Consider the following 22,201-nt stretch of genomic DNA (forward strand, 5'->3'; position numbering starts at 1 on the left):
CCCAAGATATAGACTGGACCCAAAAACCTTTTTGGCACAAATGGAACCCCATACAGCCCAACCTCTGCCTTCAGTTGTGCGATTGCATTTGACACCCATACACTAAAATATTCTAAAATGATGTTTTTTTTTTCATATTCTTTTTTTATTATCAAATCTGAAAAGGTACAAGAACAGGTCAAAAATGTACATTTTCCAGTGTGTCAGACCCCTGTTGTTCTGCTTCATTAGCAAACAAACCTTAAATACAAAGATAACGTGATTATGTGAACAATAATAAGACATTTCAGACTCATGCAGGACTGGAACACCCTTTCACACCAGTAAAAGTACATACACATTTTAACGCTTTATTGGAAAGAAAATCTCGTGATTATTGTCTGTAAATGGAAGAACCTACACCGGTGAAAATGTTCTGCTACTGTTGCTTATTCACCAGATTTTACCAGCTGACTGTTTTCTGCATTTCTTACCCAAAATTAGCAGCAGCTACAGTAGAAAGCTGTGATACTCTGTGTTGACCTGACGGAGCGTACAACACCATGATTGGACAGAATGATAATTCAGCTGAAATTACGGAAGATTTTAAGAAAAAAAAATCATTTTTCTTCATCTGTCAGGATTACCCCATTTTTACCATGTTGATACTTCAAAGTAAAAGTTCTTTTTCTAATCTGATAATGAACCAGATTCTCCAAAGAAAACTTTTTCAGGCAGCTTTTGTCTCAAGATGAAGACTAAATCTGCATTTCGGAGTATTTCTTATGTAGACATAACGTAGCTGCTCCAATCAGGGGGCCACAAGCTCCGCCCCTTTCTGATGCATCCACTTGCAGACAAATCGATCCATGTACGTCTTCGTTTTTCCTCATCTGAGCTGGAATCTGGATAAAAACCGTACGATGTTGCACACAATTTTTGGAAAACGCTTCGACAATAGATCAGAGGAGGATCAGAGACTTTAAAGGGTCACCAAACAGGGAACTTGGAGGCTGACTCCACCCACAGCCGAAATGTGAAGATCCAGTCAGAGGGGTGGAGCTTGAGGGACAGGACTGTTACCATTACTAGAGGTGAAGATCATCGTGGGACTTAAATGGTTTGACCTATCACAAAATCCAACTGTAATACCTCGTTTCAACCTATAGGGGGCAGCATACAAATGGTTTTTGACTATATTTTCAAGAATTAAACCATTTTAATTTGTCAAAAAAATGGCAACAGACAGCAATTTTAAAGCCCCAATTATAGAGGTCAACAGACTAAAAAAGTTGATTTAGGGTTTGGTCACTCTTTAATGAGTATAAATTGTGAGCACAAAGGCCGATAATACTTTAAAAGAAATTAGCCTCTCAAAAATTCAGTTGGAAAATAGTTGTGTCTATACTAGTTTACCTCTGCCTTGAAGCAGAAAGAAAAACTGTCCGTTCCTCTGGAAAAAGAGGAGTTCGACTCCCGACTAGTGGACCGGATGTGTCCAGAAACTTCTAAAACTGCTTTTTTACCTAAACATTCCAACTGAATTTGTGAAAATAATTCATATAAGATCAGACGAAGATCTTCGTTTTGGACAGATGAAGTTTGAAGAAGGCCTTTTGTTCCAAAATAAAGAAGAATTGATTGGGTAAGAAATCGTCAGTGTATAGAAGGAGCTACTGATGCCCTCTCTCTTCCTGATGAAGCTCCCTTTGGGCTTTAAGAAGAGCACATTGACCATGTTGCTCCAGGAACACGGGCAACAAAACAGACCATAATATTTAAAAAAAAAAATGGAAAAGAAACATCACACAGTTTCTCAGCCACCACTGATTGGTGCGCAGAGAGGCACTTTGTCCTGTTGGCTTTATGTCTACGAATGTGTCCCGGCGTGCTCCTCACAGGTGGGTGTCCTCCTCGTCGGGGATCTCCTCCTTCAACAGGTTGTCGATGGGGACGATCCAGCTGTCGTTGAACTCGCCGTTCAGCGTCACCTTCTTCTCCTGCATCTCCGGCTGTACCTCCATCACCTCCAGGGTGGGGTTGTCGTGGTAACCGTTCTCCACCGCCTGAAGCTCCTCAGTCAGATGTTGCTGCAGGAACAAGAACATTAACCTCAAACCTTTCTGGGTTGATGAAATCCTAAACTTTAATGTTTTGTGGGGCTGGGTATCGTCAATAATTTCCAGAATTGATTCGATTCCATTTTTTTTATTTTTTTATTCTTTCGATCCACTCAATTCAATCAATTTTGAGTTTATACATTGGTCATTTGTGGCTTTTTAGAAAACTTGAAATGTTTTTACACTTCTTTCGTTAGCCTACAGCCTGACCCCGGCCCCACATCAGAGAAGAAAACCGCTATATGGCCCTCACAAGAAAAAGTTTGAGGGGTCCCAAACCCCCAGGCCGTGGACCGGTGTCGGTCCGTAGATCCCTTGATATCGGGCCGCAGACAGAAAAAATAACTAAATTCACTAACTTTAATTATTTCCATTTAGGTATTTTTTTTTATTGTGAAGAACGTTTTATTTTGAAAAACCTCCAGATTCTGTTCACAACATCCGTTTTGTATGGCTTGCTAAGCTAGTAGCTCAAAGCTAAATACAAAACCAGAAATCATGTAAATTTCTTTAAATCAAAGAAGACTTCTACAAATCAGCAACTTTGATTCATTGAATCTTCATCAACTGTATACAAATGTCTACTGATATTATTAGACTTTATTAAACTAAATTTCTTGTATTTATTTGAAAAAATATTTTTCACAAACTGGAAGCTTGCAAGTGCCAACTCCGGCCCATTCAGACTGGTCCGTGAAAGTATTGTCTAATTAAAACCGGTCCTGAAAAAGGTTGGAGAATAATACTTTAGGCCATGGTTACTATTACAAATATTTCTTTAATAGAGTTCGTAAAATAAATAAAGATGTTCATTTAGTCAGTGATGCATGTTTAGGTCGACTGAGTGTTAGCATTAGCCGTCTTATGGGAAATCCCATTATATGTTAGCATCAGGCTAGCGGACTGTAGCATTAGATCGATCAATACTTTTATGGGACAATTATTGATCTACTAAGCTTAGATTGATTAATAGATTTTTAGACTTTTGGATGATTATCCTTTTATGAAGTCAAAGCTGCTCACCTGGTTCTCGTTGTACGGTCTGCGGTGGTGCGAGGCGCAAACCGCCAGGATGATGATCATGATGAGCAGCGAGCCACACGAGGCCAAGATGGCAATGAGGGTTTTGTTGTCTGTGGGCTTTAGCAAAGGCAAAGAACAGAATCAGGCGAAGTGTTTGAGCAGCAACTCTGAAGTGAAGGCTGCTGCCCTCACCTTGGTGATCTCTTCATAGTAGTTGTCTGCAAGGCTGCTGTTCACTGGAAGAGAATGTTCACAAGATGAGTTTTAACCTGGGATCTATAGTATAACAGGAAGCGTGTTCACATACCGCTAATGTCGATCTTCTCAAACTGTATTTGACCGTTTTGTTGGTGCCATTCAAACTGACAAGTCCCACTCCTCCAGTCAGGGAACAGCCGCTTGCACACCTCTCCCAGAATCTTCTGCTCCTTTGTCTGAAAGAGAAACGTTCACCTTAAGAGGCTGAGGTCAGACCTTCCTGTGGAAGGGTCATTTCTGAGGTGTTATGGAGGGACAGCTATTAGTGTGGGAATACAAGGAACAACGGAAGGACAGGAAGAGCTCCAAGACACTTTTTCCACTCTGGGCTTCCGTTTTTTTAATTTCAGGGCGCCCTACTTCCTGTTCTGGAAATTGAAGCCACATTTATCATACAGAGCACACGTGTATGTATGTATTCACATAAAGGTTGGATATAGTCTTAAATTACACAAGTCTAGTAATATGTTAAGGAACTTTTTAAACTCTAATCTATGGTCTTCTTTTCCTCTTTTTTTTCATTTTTGTCCATTTGGAATCCATTTGTAGCGAACAAAAATGGCACATTTTAAAAATCCGGTCATTGTTTGTGTGAAGCTACTTTTTGAAAAGAAAACAATGTTTGATAAATGAGAGGGACCTTCAAATCGAGGGAACACAATGCGAAAAAGCTCCAGTGTTTATGTTTTTAGATTTACTGTGACTTTTCAACCGTTGACACGCCGCTTTTTTTCCTTCAGAATCTCCTGAAATGATGCTGATCGTGTTAAAGGTTGTAAACTTACAGTATGTTAAAGATTTTATGTTTAGGCGTTAACAGCGACACCTCAGGTGTTAAAGGGTTATGAAGTGGACTACATTTGTGTTGCAGGAAGTATTCAGTGCTAGGAAAAGCGGACCAGGTGGGGCTGGCTCAAAGGCAGGGTGGAGTAGCTCCAAATGAGTCTTACCAACATCTGTCCGCTTGGTGGAGGAAACTGCAAAACATGATAAAACAGTTGAGTGAAAGTTCCAGTTCACTGTCATTAAGGTTCCTCTCTGCTCTCTTTGCTTACCTCAAACTTTTGAGACGGAGGCGGTGCCGTGGCGATGGGGCTGCCGCTCAGCAGAGGCTCTGTCCAAACTAGGGTGGGTGAAGCCTCTGTTTGGGTCGGTTCTATCTTGGCCGGACTGGCGGCGATGATGGAGGGTGTGGTCACAGGTGGTGGTCGTGTTGGGGCTTTAGATGGTGTTTTGGCTTCAGTTGGTGGTGGCGGTGGTGGTGGTGGTGGGGCTTTAGATGGTGTTTTGGCTTCAGTTGGTGGTGGTGGTGGTGGTGTAGTGGCTGCTGTTGTGGCTGAAACTACTGCAGGAGGGACATAAGAGGCTATGCAGCTCACCATCTTGATTTGAAAGGGTCTATGCACATTTTTGTCTTCACTGCATTTCATACTCTGAACACCAATTCTCCATCACAAAAATATATTTTGTTTGTTTGTAAAAGCGACAGTCCTCCAGTCCACTAGGGGTGTGTGTTGGCAAGAGCCACGTGACACAATACATATCCCGATATGTGTCTCACGATATGATGCATATTGCGATGTATCCCATTTTCTGGTTTAGTATTGGGATATATTTCGATACGTATCATATTGCGATCCATCCCAGGAGAGAACAAAAAATGGTTTTGATAAAGTCTTACATATCATATCATATGCCAATATATCCCAATTTCTTGTACGGTCTTGAGATATATAGCGATACGCATAATATCCCGATATATCCCACCTTCTGCTACAGTCTCAGGATATATCGCGATACGCAGCATATCGCGATATATCGCAATTTCTGGTACAGTCTTGGAATATATCGCAATATGCATAATATCATGCTAAATCCCAATTTCTTGTACAGTCTTGGGATATATCACGATATGCATCATATCGCGATATATCACAATTTCTGGTACAGTCTTGGGATATATCGCGATACGCAGCATATTTCGATATCACAATTTCTGGTACAGTCTTGGAAAATATCGCAATATGCATCATATCGCGATATATCACAATATCTAGTACAGTCTTGGAATATATCGCGATATGCATAATATCGCGATATATTCTTCATTTCTGCTACAGTCTTGGGATATATCGTGATACACATCATATCAGTATATATTCCTACTTCTGGTGCAGTCTTGGGATATATTGCGATGCGCATCATACTGGATGTATCCCAATTTCTGTTACAGTCTTGGGATTTATCCCGATACGTATCATATCGTGAAATATCCAAATTTCCCGTATAGTCTTGGGATATACGCATAATATTCCAACATATCCTAAGACTGTACTTTAATATTAATACATCTCTCATTGTTATAAAATTGCAAAATTCAGCAGCAAAATGGCATAAAGTTTGGGTTTGGTACCCATCCCAAGTCAAAACTAAGTAATATATGTCTCATGACATCAAAAACCTCAACTGACATAACATTGAAACTCAAGCTGGTTCTCGCAAGACCTTGTTGTTGTTTTGGTCATGGTGTAGAGGTGCTCAAAGAGCCTTAATGTGCCAAATCAAAAGTAAGACGCTGAAGGACGCTCATAAATAATCAAATATCGTCTTGTCAGCATTTTAAATCGATACAAGTATCGCTGAATGAAATATCACAATATATCGCTGAATCGATGTCTTTCCCCCGACACCCCTACTGTCCACCTCCTTACCTCCGCTGCCTACTGTCTGGTTCTTGGCTGAAGGGCTCAGTGATGTGGCGATCACAGTGGGGGTCTTGATGTCAAAACCTTGAGTCACTCCAGGTGTCTCCGTGGGGGTCTTACTGGGCGCTATGGTCATGCTCTCCTGTGAGCCCATGGTTTGTATTGAAGCAGACGTAGGGGGGCGCTGAGTGAAAGCAACTCCAGCTGTAGTAAGGCCTGGGGTCACAGCAGGAGTAGTAGCAGTGTTCCGAAGAGTCCCCTCGTGGTTGTCTGTGACAGACTGAGCTATAGTCGCAGCCAGTTTGGGGACTGTAACAGTGTTGATCTGTGTCACCATGGTGGCATTGGTACTTGATGGTTGTTTTGTGCTTCCAGGAGCCGCGCTGGAAACAGCAGTTTGCGCAGATGTGAGCAGTGGAGTATCAGTTGTATCTTGACCTGAGCAGATGCTGTGAAACAGAAAACCTGAAAAGAACCAACAAACATCTGTTTTAGTGGAGGATTAGATCAGGGTACTCAAACTCATTTTCCTTTGGGGCCACTGAAGCCAGAGTCTGGCTGAGGCTGGGCTGTATGGGGTTCCATTTGTGCCAAAAATGTGTTTTTGTGTATACTGTCTATATCTTTGGTCCATTTTCTTTGTCTACTTAACAAGTTTATTGGACGTTTGTTCATGTCTATGTACTACTAAGCAATATCTTCTGTGAAATGACAGAAGCTAACGATGCTAGCAACTGTTGCTAAGGACTTTTCTGACGACCAGGTCAATGGACAATAGCTAATGCAAAGTTTAAAGCATAAAGAAAGCTGAAACATCACAAAGCAAATACAAAGCTATCTTCAAACAAGCGTGGACATGCAGAGGATATTGCTGCGTAGACATTGAACTTTCATAAGGCAGGGGCCGCAAATGTCCCGCCAGTTTCTGACCCCTGGAGTAGAGTCTAATATAAAAAAGAACGCTTCATCAATATAGTAGCAAAAGTTACTGATGCTGTTTCAAGTCAAAGTATTTACAGTTGGATGGTGGAAGAAAATCCAGGAACAGGAAGGACTCGAATGAATCCAGAATAGTTCAAAAGATTTAATGACAGTCATGAATGAATGACTAAACCTCGACAGATACACAAGACACAAAGAAAACCTTAAAAAGTGAAAACCTAATTTGTATGTACAGGCAGCTGTGACTGCCTCCAGAAGAAGTCACAGCCAAACACAAAACAGATGTGAACCACCAAACAAAGCCTAAAAACTGAATATGTATAGACATATGCCTAATGGGACTCGAGCACAGAACTGGGCGATCACAGCAGCTAAAGCAACCGGGTTTTGGGGTCACACGTCCTCAGGTGGATCTCCTCCAACTCTGAGAATGATCCATCTTATTTCTGTTTCTCTAATAATAGTGACCAGACCAGGAAACAGCACAATGACTGTGAATGCACCACACCCTCATGTCTGCCAACAACAATGATCGAGTTCGGACTCCTACGACTATTTTTAAACGGCCCTTTTCACAGATTTAAGACCACGTCAGGGTTGGAGAAGAATCAGCTGCTCTGCTGTCAGACTTGCAAAAATACGACATTCAGGAAGAACCGTAGAGTTTATTTTTTCTTTCTTAGCCTTTGTATGGAAGCACATTGAGTTCAATGTTTTTTTTTAAATGATAAGGGTGATCTTCATTCTATTTTATTTGCGTAATACATTTTTAAAAGAAAGAGTAATCTTTGTTCTGATTTTTTGTGTTTTTCGTTTTGACTCTTTAAACTATATTTTAAAACTATAAAATGAATTGGAATTAAAATTTGAAAGCCAAAAATAACTAATTAGATTTACTTCAGAAAATCCTCGTAACACTTTGCACTAACAATTCCTAATTAAATTTTACTGCATTTATGAATATAAAAACTACCAGCAACAATCTAGTAAAATTTACTTACGTCCACAAGAAAGATTATGATTCAATCTTAAGCAAGTAAAAAGAACATACATTTCTCTAATACAATTTACATAATTTTAATGATTTGAAAAGTAGATCTTACTAGTAAACAATGTAAATTTTTGATGACTCATAAAAAATAGGTAAGCTTTAAATTATTTACTAGGAAAAATCTCTGTATTTGCAAAATCTTTGAATTATTATGTAGATATTATGAGGAATAAGTATATATTACTGAAGCAAAAAGTTTACTATGAAGTATATATAATATACATAATATATATATATATTAAAAGTTTACTATAAATACATATACATGTCATTTCCTCAGTGAACTGTGTTTGGACTGCATCGGTCTTGGTCGATATTTCTATGGCAACCACTCTCAGTAAGTGAGCATGATAGAAGGCCTCTGATTGGTCAGTTTATAAGTTGCGCTTTTTGGGACCAGCGGGTACTTCCTGTTTGGAACGTGAGGGGGGGAGGGGTCACTCAGTCCAGTTCTCATATACAGTCCAGGATTCAGACCAATTCCTGCTTACTAACCTCATCTGGCTCCAACATGGCGCCGTGGAAAATGGCGACTGGATTGGCTTCATTTTGCTGGAGCCAAAAGTAAGTATGGGGGATGTCACCCTCACTCAGTCCAGTTCTCAGATACAGTCAATGCTTACAACATTACAATAGACCCTATTATGATCAAACGTTGATTTGACCGTTCAAAACGTTCCCTCCACTGAAGCCAAATCCTCACAGGAGGATAGTCCTGTACTTGGCAGAAGGAAGCTCTTCAACATGGCAGCTTTACAGAGTGAACATCAGGTGCAGCTCTGACAGCAGAAACTGACTGTAATCCGAAGAATTACCCTATAAAGAACAAACCTGCCTGCTTTCCTGGAACACAGATTCATCATGGATCAGCTCTTTCCTCAGAGATGTCTCCAGGATCCTCCTTTCATGTTTTCTGTTCTGTTGTCTACCACGACCCGAGCCGTCACGGATGAATCTGTGTTGTTGCGAGTGGCAGCTGCGGTTATCAGTTTGGAGAGTGTTTTTTACCGCACCCACACATTCCTGACCGCTCAGCCGCCAGAAAAACACACCTCCAGACGCAAACACACCACCTGCAGCCCATCAGCGCCGTCCTGCCGCTGCTGTTAGCATGCTTAACCCTTTAACATCGGAGCTCCGGTGTTTATGTTCTTTGATTTACTGTAATGTTTCAACAGTTTGATCAATGTAATTCCAGTAGATTCTGAAGGAGAAAAGCACTTTTCTTGGCTTTTTAAGACATTTAGGTTGTGGGATTTTGGCTAAAAACTTCACAATCAATTAAAACACTACTAGGAATGTTTTTTTTTTTTTAATTAAAAAAAAGAAAAGTCATAGAGGGACTTTCCGAATGAAGTCCTGTAGTCATGTGAGGTCTCACGCCGTTTCAGGAAACAGCCCCGACGCGGAATGGGAAGTTGACTTTCCAGCTTAAATGGGCGTTTTACAGTTTTGGTAAAAAGGGAAACTATTGTCATTTATACCAGGGGTCCCCAAACTTTTTCTTGTGAGGGCCATATAACTTTTCTTCTCTGACATGAGGCCTGGGTTGGTTTGTAGGCTAACAAAAAAAGTGTAACAATCACAGCCTAAACGTAAAGATTTATGGTTTTCCAGAAAGGCACACATAGCCAAATTTTAAATAATTCATTTCTATGATCTTCACAGAAAAAATAATGAAAAAAACATTTTAAAAAATAGATATATAGCATTACCTGCGATAGATTAATAGCTGAAGATGCTTAAAATGACATAAAAAACTGAAGCTGACAGTTGAAAACACTGATATATTAGCAAAGTGCCAAATTAGCCGAAAAAAAATTAAAAAATTGTAATTTAGCCAAAACAGCCAGCGTAAAGCTAAAATATTAGCTAAACTTCAAAAAAGCCTGAAAACTGAAAAAAGCCTAAATTAGCCAAAACTGCTAGCATGTTGCTGAAATAGCTAAATGCCAAATTAGCCTAAAAAACTGGAAAAATGTCTAATGCAGTCAAAACGGCTAGCATAAAGCTAAAATATTAGCTAAACTCCAAATTATTGTAAAAACTGAAAAAACCCTCAATTAGCTAAAACTACTAGCATGTAGCTGTAATGTAAGCTAAATGCTAATTAGCCAAAAAAACTCGAAAAATGTCTAATGTAGTCAAAACAGCTAGCATAAAGCTAAAAATATTAGCTATACTCCAAATAAGCCTACAAACTGAAAAAAGCCTAAATTAGCTAAAACTGCTAGCATTTAGCTGTAACGTTAGCTAAATGCTAAATTAACCTAAAAAAACAGAAAAATAGTCGAATTTAGTCAAAACAGCTAGCATAAAGCTAAAATATTAGCTAAAATCCAAATTATCGTAAAAACTGAAAAAAAGCCTAGATTAGCTAAAACCTCTAGCATGCAGCTGTTATGTAAGCTAAATGCTAATTAGCCGAAAAAAACTCAAAAAATGTCTAATGTAGTCAAAACAGCTAGCATAAAGCTAAAAATATTAGCTAAAATCAAAATTATCGTCAAAACTAAAAAAAGCCTAAATTAGCTAAAACTGCTAGCATTTAGCTGTAATGTTAGCTAAATGCTAAATTAGCCTAAAAAACTGAAAAAAATGTCTAATTTCGTCAAAACAGCTAACGTAAAGATAAAATATTAGCTAAACTCCAAATTAGCCTAAAAAATGGACAATAGCCTAAGTTAGCCAAAACAGCTAGCATGTTGCTGAAACATTAGCTAAATGCCAAATTAGCCTAAGAATTGGAAAAGTGCCTAATTTAGTCAAAACAGTTTGGGGGGCCGGCCCAAATGTGTACACTCTGCAGCATCTTTGAACGCTTTTCTTCCAAAACGCTGCATGGCGTTCCCAGAAGTCGCTGCTTCTCAAACGGCCGGTGATGTGGCAGCCGCGAAAACGACGTTTCAGAGCACGGTTCATACTGTCAGCAGCAGCACAGCTCAATGAAAACAGTCGAAAAAGCGTCAAACAAAAAATGATCTTTCCTTCGGTCTCTTTTGTCCCTAAAATCCGCTCATGCAATACTTCTCTTACTTGAACACAAACGTGTTTGTGCAGTGGAGTGTGATAAAGAGCTGCATCTCACACAACATAATTATCTGCTCTTCCTCTGTTCGCTCCAAAGCAATCAAAGACCTAAATCACGACGCTTCCTGTGCAGCTGAAACTTTTCCTGAGACGCTAGAAGAGACTCTGCTCGTGTTCCTCGTTCCCACAGACAGTGTTGGGACACATGCATCTTTAAAAAAAAAGTGGTGATGTTTCAAAAAGACGACGACATTTCATCAGAGTTAGCTCTTTCTTTCCAGAGTCTTGTAGAGGGGCGGCAAAGAATCTGCAGCAGATCGTAGTAGGTAGACGCGTGTTTTCTGCAGGTCCTTCTAGTCGAACGTGTCCATTGAGACCCAAAGTGCTTCACCCATGATGTGGAGCAAGGCGGGGCTTCAGCGCCCACAATCCTCTACCTCTGTGCCCCGTTACCCCGGCAATTCAGAGGTAAATGTGTGCCCCCCCCCCCCTTCTCTGTGAAGACCTCCAGTGAAGCTGGGGTGGGGCCGCCCCCTCCCATGCACGTATTTTATCTCTTAATGGGACTGTGGACCAAAGACTACAAGATGGAGGGCGTCCTTTCTTTACTTTGTGTGCTTGTCTGAATGTTCACACTCTCTGCTTGAATAAAAGCGAGGTGGGGGGGGCAGAGAAGTGTTGTAAATCTGAGGACCACATAGAGACGCCTGCAGCCATACACGCATCACATGCAAGCGACACACTCCTCCCTGTCAGGAACTCAGAGCGGCATGCCCAGCCCTTCACAGCTCAGGAGAGCAGCAGAGTCTTCATCTGCCAGGAGAACGTAAATCTGGTCATTCAGGGGAACCTGCTATGTGAGCCCTTCAGGGCAAATTAAAGCCCACAGAGCAGACGTGAGCAGCTGCTTCCCGCCACGCCGGGGGACTGATGGGCCTCTGACCGCCTGACTAAAAGCTGTGTTTGAGGATTCAAAGGCCTGTGATTGGAGGATCCATCCTCTGGTTTTAGACTAAACCATGTATATTTGATGGCAACGATTGAACTTGCCATTGCAACACACTCTCACTACCAACTCGTTATATCACTTTTTGACGTTTTGGGTGTCGTTTTTGGATGTTCTGGTCCCCAACCTCCGAACAAGAACTGGTACCAGTCCTAGGGATGCCACAGACAGGGAAAAAATGCAAAAAAACGTATGTGGGTCTGGGGGAGGGGCATCAACTTAATTTTACATTTTGTGCTTGTTTTTATATATTTATTTTGTTTTAGTGTAAAGATTGATTGATAATCAAGGGTCCCTAACTTTGGGACGCGGACCAGCACCAGTTTCACGTTCAGTACCGCACGGCAAGAGTTAGGGAACAGTAATTTAATACACAACACATAAAACAAACAAACAAAAAAAATGAGTTGGGGACCCAAAACGTCAAAAAGGGACGACCTGGACCATACGTTCAAATATGACGAGTTGGGAGTAAGAATGTGAAGACCAGGGGTCTACAGCCTGAGACTCTGGAGCCACATGCGGCTCTTTTAGCATGAAAGGTTGCAGATTCCTGGTGTCAAACATGTTTATGTCAGGAATCCACCAGCCAATGTCACCTCCGACCACAAGAGGGAGCTATTGCTAGAATCTTGACTGTTTCCACTGCCTTCTGACTACATCTCCCAGCATCCACCAACTCCTTTTGCAAGTCTTCAGCAGCTGTCTCCAATCATTCATCCAGTATATTTTTCCTCTCTAACCTCTGTTCAGTGCGAAGTCTTGTTAATCATTGCTGACAATCTGAGCGTTCCTCAGTGTTTTTTTTTAATCCCTGCCTGCCTTGTTCCTTGTTTTTTGCCTGGTTTGACATCTCCATTCTACCTGCTCTTTGTCTCCTTGTCATTAAATACCCGTTTGCACATGGATCCAAACGCTTCCGCCTCTTCATCACAGTTCAATTGTTGCCATTAAATATAATAGAAGGCGGTTTCATTTAAAAAAAAAAAGGTCTTCTGATTTGAAGTTGGCTGATAGACTTCTGATGAAAGCACTTAACATGACGCAACATGTAAGATTTAAAGCTCTACAGCAGGGGTGGGCAAGCTACGGCCCACTAAACAATCTAATCTGACCCGTCACACTGAAATAAAGTATATCGATAACCCCTTTTTATATTTTCCTGTAAAATCATTTTGCATTCATGTTGTGTTGGAAGATTTGTTGTTTTGTGTGTCATGTGTGTTTTTAAGTCAGTCATTTTTCCAATCATTCCAACACAGGTCTGTTTTTACCTGAAAGAAATCAACGAACTGGTTCAATTGGCAGTAAAGTAGGGGGAAAATAAATCCAAATTTTAAATAAAAAAGCATGTTTTTGTCCAGATTCCCTATTGTTTCTATCTCATATGAGGTCACTTACCAAAACACTTTGATCATCATCATACAAGACTTTCTCATAAAAATAATCAACTCACACTTTTGATTACTGATCCTTGATTCATGTTGACTTTACAATTGAAAATACTGTAATAACTTTTCTAATGAAAATGATCTGTACATTTTTTTTAATTTGTGTTACCTGATTTATTTTAATGATTTTTCTATTTAAAAAAAAAAAAAAAAGGGGGAAAAAAATTAAAAATCAGGATACATTCCCATGATACTTGTTTTACATTAACGAGTCTTCCAATGGAAAATAATCTGCATATATATATATTTTTGCTTGATTTATATTTATGATTTTTTATTTTATGGAAAATTAATCTGCATATTTTGTCTGAATTTTAATAATAGATCTGCATATGTAAGGACAAAGTATGAAATAGTGTTATTTCTACTTACATAGTCATGTGATTTATTGTTACTTAAGGATTCATAATAACCTGAATCTATGTTGGAAAGATATAAATATCTAATCTTAAGTCACAAACCGGATAATGATAATACACGTTAAAGAAATGTTAAGGTCGATCCGCGGTGAGATTATATAAGTTCGCTTCCTCTCACTCCCTTTCAATCTCTTGATGTTTAGTTATTCGGTGTTTGACATGTCTTTATGGATGTAATCTTCTGATGATTGATTGTATTGCACATGAATTTACTTTTTTTTTTCTTCTTGATTGCTTGAAATAAACCATTTCTAATTTAAAAAAACACATCTGATCTGGCCCATCTTAGAACCCTTTGTGGCCCACGAGTCAAAAAGTTTACCCTCCTCAGCTCTAAGGACACTGAATATGCATGTCTCCAGTAACAAAACCTATGTTTTTCTAGAATTACCTCATGAGCTCTATGACGACCTTGGTTGGTACCACTGGTTATATCGTGTCCTATCAGGAGATAAGTCTGGAGGGCTCGATTGACTGTCACATGGGAAATCAGGGTTCGAGTTTATTCATCTGTGGGTCTCTAGACCTATGTGGCCAAAGGGGGCGTCTGAGTCTGGGTCTCCCTGTACCGGAACCTATCCCAGATAAAATACAAGGTTGTGTCAGGAAGGAAATCCAGCGTAAAAATCTCTGCATGGCGAACCGAATCAGTGAATGCTAAGCCTGAATTCGAAATGCCAAAAGATGAACAACAACAACAACTCCCCGACAGAGAATGAGGAGGACACACTTTCCTATTACACACATCAGCAATTTAGTGTTTCTCCAGAAAGCTGAGGAGAGAGGAGGCAGTGCTGAGACAGCCAAAGGATGAGGAAGAATGAGGGGGAGGAAGTGTGGGTCCGTGGTGGTACCAGCCTCAGCCCTGAGTAATGATACCTGGGTGATGTACTGTGGCATTCTGGGTAAGGGGAGGGAGTACAGGGTCAACGCCGAGGTGAAGGCGAGCGGCCTGATCTACAGAGCTGGACGCTGATGAAATATTTGGCTTTCCAAACAGCAGAGGTTCCTCCCAGCAGGAAGCGCTATGTGCCGACCAGCGAATCTATCAAACGTTGCTCCTCACAGCTTTGAGGGAAGTTCAGCTTGTTCTGTTTTTAAGTTCTGAAGTTTTGTTTTTAAGGACAGGAGTTTTGTGGAAGGAGGTTTGATTTCTCTACATTTAAAGTCTTTTGGTGTTTCCGTCATTGATAGTTGTCCCAACTGAAAGTATGATGTCACCGATTTCACCAAGTGAAAATCTAATCAATATTTTTATTTGAAATGGTTTATTTGAAGCAATCAAAAACAAGTATAATGCAATACAATTGACAGAGGTTTAAATCTGTAAAATGATATGTCAGACATGGGATAAATGGGAACCAATGGGTAGGAAACGAACTTATATAATCCCGGCTCGACCATACCCCATTTGTTTTACATGAATTGTCATTCACATTTTAAGACGTCTATTATGAATCCACTTTGTTCTGATGATGAAAATGTTGATTCTTTATTAAAAAATTAGATTTAAACACATTTTTTTTCCCAAAAAAATGTGTTCAAACGCAATGCATTGTGGTCTATATTCACCAATCTAGTGGGCATCAATGTATGCTGTTTTTTGCAAAGACTTTTGGGAAATTTTTAGGGCAATGTGGAATAGTAGATTCGGAAAGCACGACAAAATGGTGAAGAAATTCAGACATAACCTACAATTCCAAAATTGAGTGCCCTTGAAATTTCCCAGAATTCTCAGTGAAAAACCAGTCTGACGCTCACTAAGGCTATGTCCAAATCCCCACCCCAATCCCTAACTACAAAAAACTTCTATATATTGCAGGATTATCTAGTGCCCTACTTTCCTTTCCTTTTGCTGAACGCCGGATATGACATCACCGATTTCAGGAAGTGAAAATTTAAACAATACGAAACATGTGTATCCTGATGTGTTCTGATGGTGAAAATGAGGATGGTTTATTATAAAACTACATTTTAACGCTTTTTTTTTTTTTTTGCAAAAATTGCTTAAACGCAATGCATTGTGGTCTATATTTGCTAATGTAGTGAGCATTGATGCATGCTAGTTTTTCGCGGAGACTTCAGGGAAGATTTTGGAATAGTAGATTCGGACAGCACTACAAAATGGTGAAACCATTATATAGTGAGTAGGGAAGGAATTCGAGCATAAATTTAGGAATATGGACCACAATGCATTGCGTTTGAACAATTTTGCAAAAAAATGTATTTAGATATATTCTTTTAATCAGAACACTATCGATTCATAAATAATCGTCGTAAAATGCTTGTTTTGATTGGGTTTTCACCTCATGAAAGTGGTGATGTCATATTTGTCAATTATTTTACGCCTTATTGTTAATGGGAATCCATGAATGAATCTTTATGTCTGGTTTCTATCCTTCATAAAACATATTTTCATAATGGAGTTGACATGGTTTTGATCTTTATCCACTCCTGTCCTGACACAAACCAAATTTTGACAAATCTACATTTACACTCACTGCTTCTCATCTAAAGTTTATTGTTAAGTTTTATTGGCTTTCAAACCCTTCAGCCTGTCACAGAGATTCGTCTTTTCAATAAAAACTGACGTCGTCTCAGTTTTTAGATGTTAATTCCAACCAAACGGCTTGATGTAAACCCAGTTTCATTTCCGCTGTCTTGTGTTCTTCTTAAATCTTCAACAACAGCATGGTGATCCTGTTGAACACAGTCTGAGGCGCTCAAGGCCGTCTCCTGCCGGCACTCCCTTCTTGGGAGCCAGGATGTTGATGAAGTTTATTTCCCCCCTCCTATTGTTTCTCCTCTCTCTCATGTGCTGCTCGGTGAAGGCGGTAGACTAGTGTGCCACCGCCGCCGCCGCCGCCGCCTCCCCCAGCCCCTGCAGTCCAGAGCCGCCAAATGCCTGTTATCTTTGAGAAAGTGGCCAAAGCAGCAGCAGCTAAGAAGGACAGTTTGTGTCGGGCTGAGGAAGTCCTGGAAGGGGCTGATAAGTGATGCTGCAGCTTTCTTCCTGAACTCCAGACTGACAACTATCATCGCTTTTATCAGCTAAGACGTCTCCCTTAAAAAATCTCTTAATTTTATTTTTTTAAGCAAATAAAATTTAGAATTTTATCAATAAAGTTGGCTCAAATCTGAACCAAAACAATGTTTTTAATCAAACAGGAACCAAACCTTTTAAAATGAGATAAAACAAAAAAATTATATATAATGTATTTATAAAAATACATATAAAATACAAAATATACAGTTATATATAATTATAATATATAATACAATATAATATATATAAAAAATATATATTTAATATAAATATATTGTATATATATATATATATATATATATATATATATATATATATATATATATAATACATATTTAGAAATAAAATTGTGATAAAATGTAACACTTCTATTATTTGACCTTCAATGTGACACCCTCAAAAAATGCAGTTATTCGTGTATTAAGTACAGATTTCAGGTCTTTCACAACTCTAGTTTAATTTAGCAATACCAATCTGGATTGAGAATCCACAAAAGGCTAAAAACTGAATAATCTGGGATTAACAAAGCGACAGACAGCAGCGGTGAGACACTCCTCTGTCTGCTGTCAGTGTACCGTCACAGTGAATGGTGGAGGCCTCCTGCTCCGGTTCTGGATCTCGGTTTTCAGCTTTATCATTGAACATAATGAAGTGAGAACCCAGTAGTGCTGCTCCAGTTGCACGTCTACTCTCTGGGACTGATCCAGTTACAGATTAAAAGATAATCTATGAACGACTGGAAAATTACAGATGTGATCTCAAAACAAATCTCATGTTTATTATTGTAATTTCTTTATAGTTTGTTTTTTTTTGCTCCGTTTTATTTATTTTCCGTTATTGTGTTTGCACCCATGTGAAAAGATTGTTATCCTCTACTTGGGTTTGTATCTTGTAAGTTGTTTAGTGTCAAATTAAAAAAAAAAAAAAAAATTCTATTGAGCTAAATTGAGGCCAATATTATTTGAAACCCATAAAACAACTTGAAAAAAATATTAGTCTTCGGCCAAATAATAAAAAAGTCAGAAACCTTTTGATATTTTAAGAAAAAATGTAATTATTTTCAGCTTCAAATGTTGTTTCATTAGTTGAAAAATTCAAAATTTTAATTTCAAAACTTTTTTTCTGTTTCAAATCTCTTTGAATCTGAAAATTTCAGCCCTGGGACTTAAGTTACCACCCTGATTAATTTTGATTGATTGTTTATGTTAGCCCCGCCCCAACGCGCCACAGCGGGGCCAAAAGTTTTCAAACTGAAAATTTCAGATTCGAATCCGAAAAAAAAAAGTTTGAAATTGAGATATTAAGATTTGAAACCTAAAAAAACATTTTGAAGCTAAAAATAGCTTATTTTAGAATAGCAAAAAGTTGCGGACATTTAACAGTTTTTTGGTCAAACATCAATATTTTTTTCAAGTTGTATTATTTGGGTTTTAATGAATATTGGCCTCAATTGAGCTCCATAGAGTCCCTGCTTCAAACTGCACATTGACAGAACGGCGTCGGGACGGTTTCTGCGGGTCGGAGTGCTGACACAGGAGGGCTCAGACCCCCCCACCCACCACCCCTTTTGGCTATATGTGATTTCAAAAACACTTTCAAGCAGGAGGGGAGTCCGTGTGTGTGGACTAAAGGGGGTGCTCTGAATTTTAAGCATCATTATGTCGCCTCTTGATGATTTAATGAGACGGTGATCCAGGATCTGTTCTGGACGGACGTAAAATTTCATCTATGCTTATCTTTGTAGCTTCTTCAAGGTTCTTCAAGTGAAAACTGCTCCACATTTTTACTCCCTAACCTCCCATCTGAATACTACTCTCTATAGAACATCGTATAAGGTGAAAAAGTCCATCATCACTGCACTGATTTGAGGTTTCGCCTTTCTCCAAAAGGAGGAGAAACTCCTCAGAAAATGGCAAGAAAATAGTTAAAGCTTTCCAAAGTCTTGCCTTAAGTTTTATAAATGACTTTATACTCTAAAGATTTTAGATGTATTGGGAAAAATTGTTAAATCTTACTAAATCTAAACATAAAATTAAAGATTTTTTCCCAAAACCAGGTTTGTCGCCGAGCAAACGTCCCCCGTCGGTTCAGCTGTGTGAACACCTGCAGCTGCAGATGAAACGTGTTGCCAAACAGATCCAGACCTTCAAACACTCCCGTGTTTTTGTTTGTAGACTTCTGTGCAGTTTTCCCGTGTACTCACTCAGAACTAGAGGCCATGTGATCCTGGGAGTCGCTCTCATCCTGCTTCTTGGTGTCCCCAGCTGCATGTATCCTTCATGCGGCTCTGCAACGCCTCAGACGAGCTGGAAGAAGCTGCACTGATTTTGTTGCTTTCACGCCTCTCTCCTTCAATTTCTGCTTCTAAGCGAATGATCCTGCTCCGCTTATTGTTAAGGGCTTTTTTTTTTCTTTTGCTTTTGGGCTGAAAGCAAAGAATGCTTTTGTTGCTGCTGTGCTCTCCTTCTCTGCAGTGGCGGGATTTGGGGGAGAGTGTTTCAGCGGTCTCCTTGGCTGCACCGTTGTTCCTGAGTCCCGTCTCCCACAGTGGCTCTGTCCTGTATTGTGCTCACTCACTCACTGCCGGCGCTCCTGCAAAGTGTTGAGCTGTTTGTGGAGCGGCCGCTCTGCCCAGCCTCCCCGATCACGGGAAAGCAGGGGCAGACCCTCACCGGTCCAATCCCAGTCCCCCCTGACTCTGAATAACAAAAGGAAGCCGATTCTGGTTCCTTTCTGAAAGGGTCTGTGACTTTAGGGCACGGGGTGAAACTGGAATGGTTTGATGTCAGGAAGAGTGCGACGGCCTTCATGGGGGACTGCAGTCGCTTTGGAGTTTGACAGAAACAGGACAGAGTGTCAAGCAGCACAAGTTACAGAGGACTGATATAAACATTTGAAATATCTAAAAAAATAAAAAAAACATCAAAAATCCCATAAGCTGTAGCCTAATTGTGAACTACTCTTCAGTTATGTTGATTTCTGTTCACAACTGATATGAGATCATACCAATGAGTTATTTCACTAGAGATGACATGCTAGCTTGATGCGTAGGCAAAGATGGACGCCATATTGGAATGGTGCATTTTTACTGCTGTGTTACATTTGCACACACAGCTAGAAAACGAATAAATTATGCTGTCAACTGTTAAAGGAGAACTTCTAGAAAACCTTTTAATAAGATCTGAGTGAGTTTACTCTCAATAGTGAACGTTTAGGCTGATCTTGTAGTCTATTCAAAGTCAATAGCAGCTTTAGACTTCACTCTATTTCCACGTTTTCTGGCAGGACCACTGATCTTTAATGTTTTATGGAGGATGAGAGTAGTGTTTGTATGTGTGTTAGACCTCACATCAGACCAGACGACCCACTGGTAATCAGATTACTAAGTGGAGAAAAATAAACTAACCAGGATTTCCTCGGTAGCGGGGAGCGAAGAGTCCATCAGCACTGAATTCCTGCCAGGAAATGTGGCGTATGAAAGATCGCCTGTCACGTTGTTTCCCCGAGTCTTTCTGATAGAACAGGGGTATCGAACTTGATCGGACAAGGGGCCAAAATCCAAAACACACCATAGGAACAGGATAAACATTTATTGAACATTTTAAAACTAAATTTTTAAAACTTCAAAACCGTAACTTTTTAACATAATTATGAACTAGATATATAGTATTACCTGTGATAATGCTAGTGTGAATGCTGTAAGCTGAATCTGGCTGCTAAAAATGCTAGTGCTGATAGTTGAAGATGCTGAAATTGATAAAAACATTGAAGTTGATAGCCAACTAAAATATTAGCTAAATGCCAAATTAGCCTAAAACACCAAAAAAAACGTCGGTTAGCTAAAACAGCTAGCATGTAGATGAAAAAAATTAGCTAAACTTAAAGATTTCTTTAAAAAATGAAAAAAAAAATGAGCTTAAATTGGCCAAAACAACTAGTGTGTAAATATTAGCCTAACTCTAAAACAGCCTAAAAAACTAAAAGAAAAGCCTAAATTAGCTAAAACAGCTAGTGTGTAGCTGAAATGTTAGCTAAACTCCAAAATAGCCTAAAAAATCTTAGTAAATACCAAACTAGTCCAAAAAGCTAACACAATGTCAATTTTTAAAATGTTAAAACTGTAACTTTTTAACATAAATATGGAAAACAAGAGCATTCTGCCAGTGGTGGACAAATCCTGCTATCTGATCGTTTGGTGTTTGTGAGGGACTTCGAGCAAAGTGGTGAGTTCCACGGCTTTTTCGTGTTTTCTGTGGATCCTTTTCAGAGGTTGTGTTGAGTATTTGTCATAGACATGTTATTTCAATGGAAAGGAGGACTTCACAGACACTCCGGTGTCCACTGAACCACAGGGACAGCCAGTGTGTGACTATATTCACAGCCAATGAGAAGATAGAACAATACAGAACACTTTGCAAAAGCAAAAAAAAAAAAAGAAAATCCAACAAAGTTTGATTCATTATCATTTTAGGGATCCTCTAGTTCCCATTTAAGTAAGGCTTTTCAGTGAGCCGAGACACAAAAGGCCACGGGGGGCTGTGACCAGTTGGAGGATCATCTCCTCATTTGCATTTTTTTACTTTAAAGTGACGTTTTTTCTCCCCTAAAATAAGCAGAAGAATACGGTTTTGAATGCTTTCCAGAGAAGTTCAGGGAAACCACAGCAGATACGATCAGGGGTGTGGAGGTCTGCCGGGCGTTTCCCACCACTGGAACAGTTAGCAGAGATTAATAAAAATCTAGAGAGACCTCTCTTCAAAGACACGATGGTGAAGTCAGAAGTCACGCTTGAGATGCAGATCTGTCTGATCACACTGAGTGATCTCAGGATTACAGAGTACTTATGTACTTTCGTGCTTCTGCTTTGGGTGTTGAATGAATCCCATTCTCACTTTTTACTGTTTTTTTTTTTTTTTTTTACTGTCTTTATTAAACGCTTGTAAAAAGAAAAATAATCCACAAAAATGTTACCATGTTAAAGGGTAACCAAACAGGGAAGTTGGAGGCTGACTCCGTCCACAGCTGAAATTTGAAAATCCAGTCAAAGGGGCGGGGCTTACGGACAGGACTGTTATCATTACTGGAGCTGCAGATCATGACGTGAAACTTCTGAAACTTACATGGTTTAACCAATCAGAAAATTCAACTGTAATACCTCAATTCAACCTGTA

At 39.5% G+C, this 22,201-nt stretch overlaps 1 protein-coding gene across 1 annotated transcript; it reads right to left on the reverse strand.

The window, feature by feature from the left end:
• Positions 1–121: 121 nt before the first annotated feature.
• podxl (podocalyxin-like) lies at positions 122–19,938 on the reverse strand. Its single transcript, XM_024285034.2, has 8 exons — positions 19,234–19,938; positions 6,092–6,550; positions 4,436–4,725; positions 4,331–4,357; positions 3,430–3,556; positions 3,315–3,358; positions 3,123–3,239; positions 122–2,069 (listed from the first exon to the last, which is right to left on the reverse strand). The coding sequence occupies exons 1-8, from the start codon at positions 19,298–19,300 to the stop codon at positions 1,875–1,877; spliced, it is 1,326 nt and encodes a 441-aa protein (XP_024140802.1). The 5' UTR covers positions 19,301–19,938; the 3' UTR covers positions 122–1,874.
• Between the last annotated feature and the right edge of the window lie 2,263 nt (positions 19,939–22,201).

Source organism: Oryzias melastigma, linkage group LG23, assembly GCF_002922805.2.
Source record: "Oryzias melastigma strain HK-1 linkage group LG23, ASM292280v2, whole genome shotgun sequence".
In the NCBI taxonomy this organism is placed as follows: domain Eukaryota; kingdom Metazoa; phylum Chordata; class Actinopteri; order Beloniformes; family Adrianichthyidae; genus Oryzias; species Oryzias melastigma.

Coding starts and splice junctions, on each gene's coding strand:
- podxl (XM_024285034.2), bottom strand. CDS start 19,300: ATGCAGCTGGGGACACCAAGAAGCAGGATGAGAGCGACTCCCAGGATC. Junction 4,358..4,435: donor CTCCGTCTCAAAAGTTTGAG/GTAAGCAAAGAG, acceptor CATGTTTTGCAG/TTTCCTCCACCAAGCGGACA. Junction 3,359..3,429: donor TGAGAAGATCGACATTAGCG/GTATGTGAACAC, acceptor ATTCTCTTCCAG/TGAACAGCAGCCTTGCAGAC.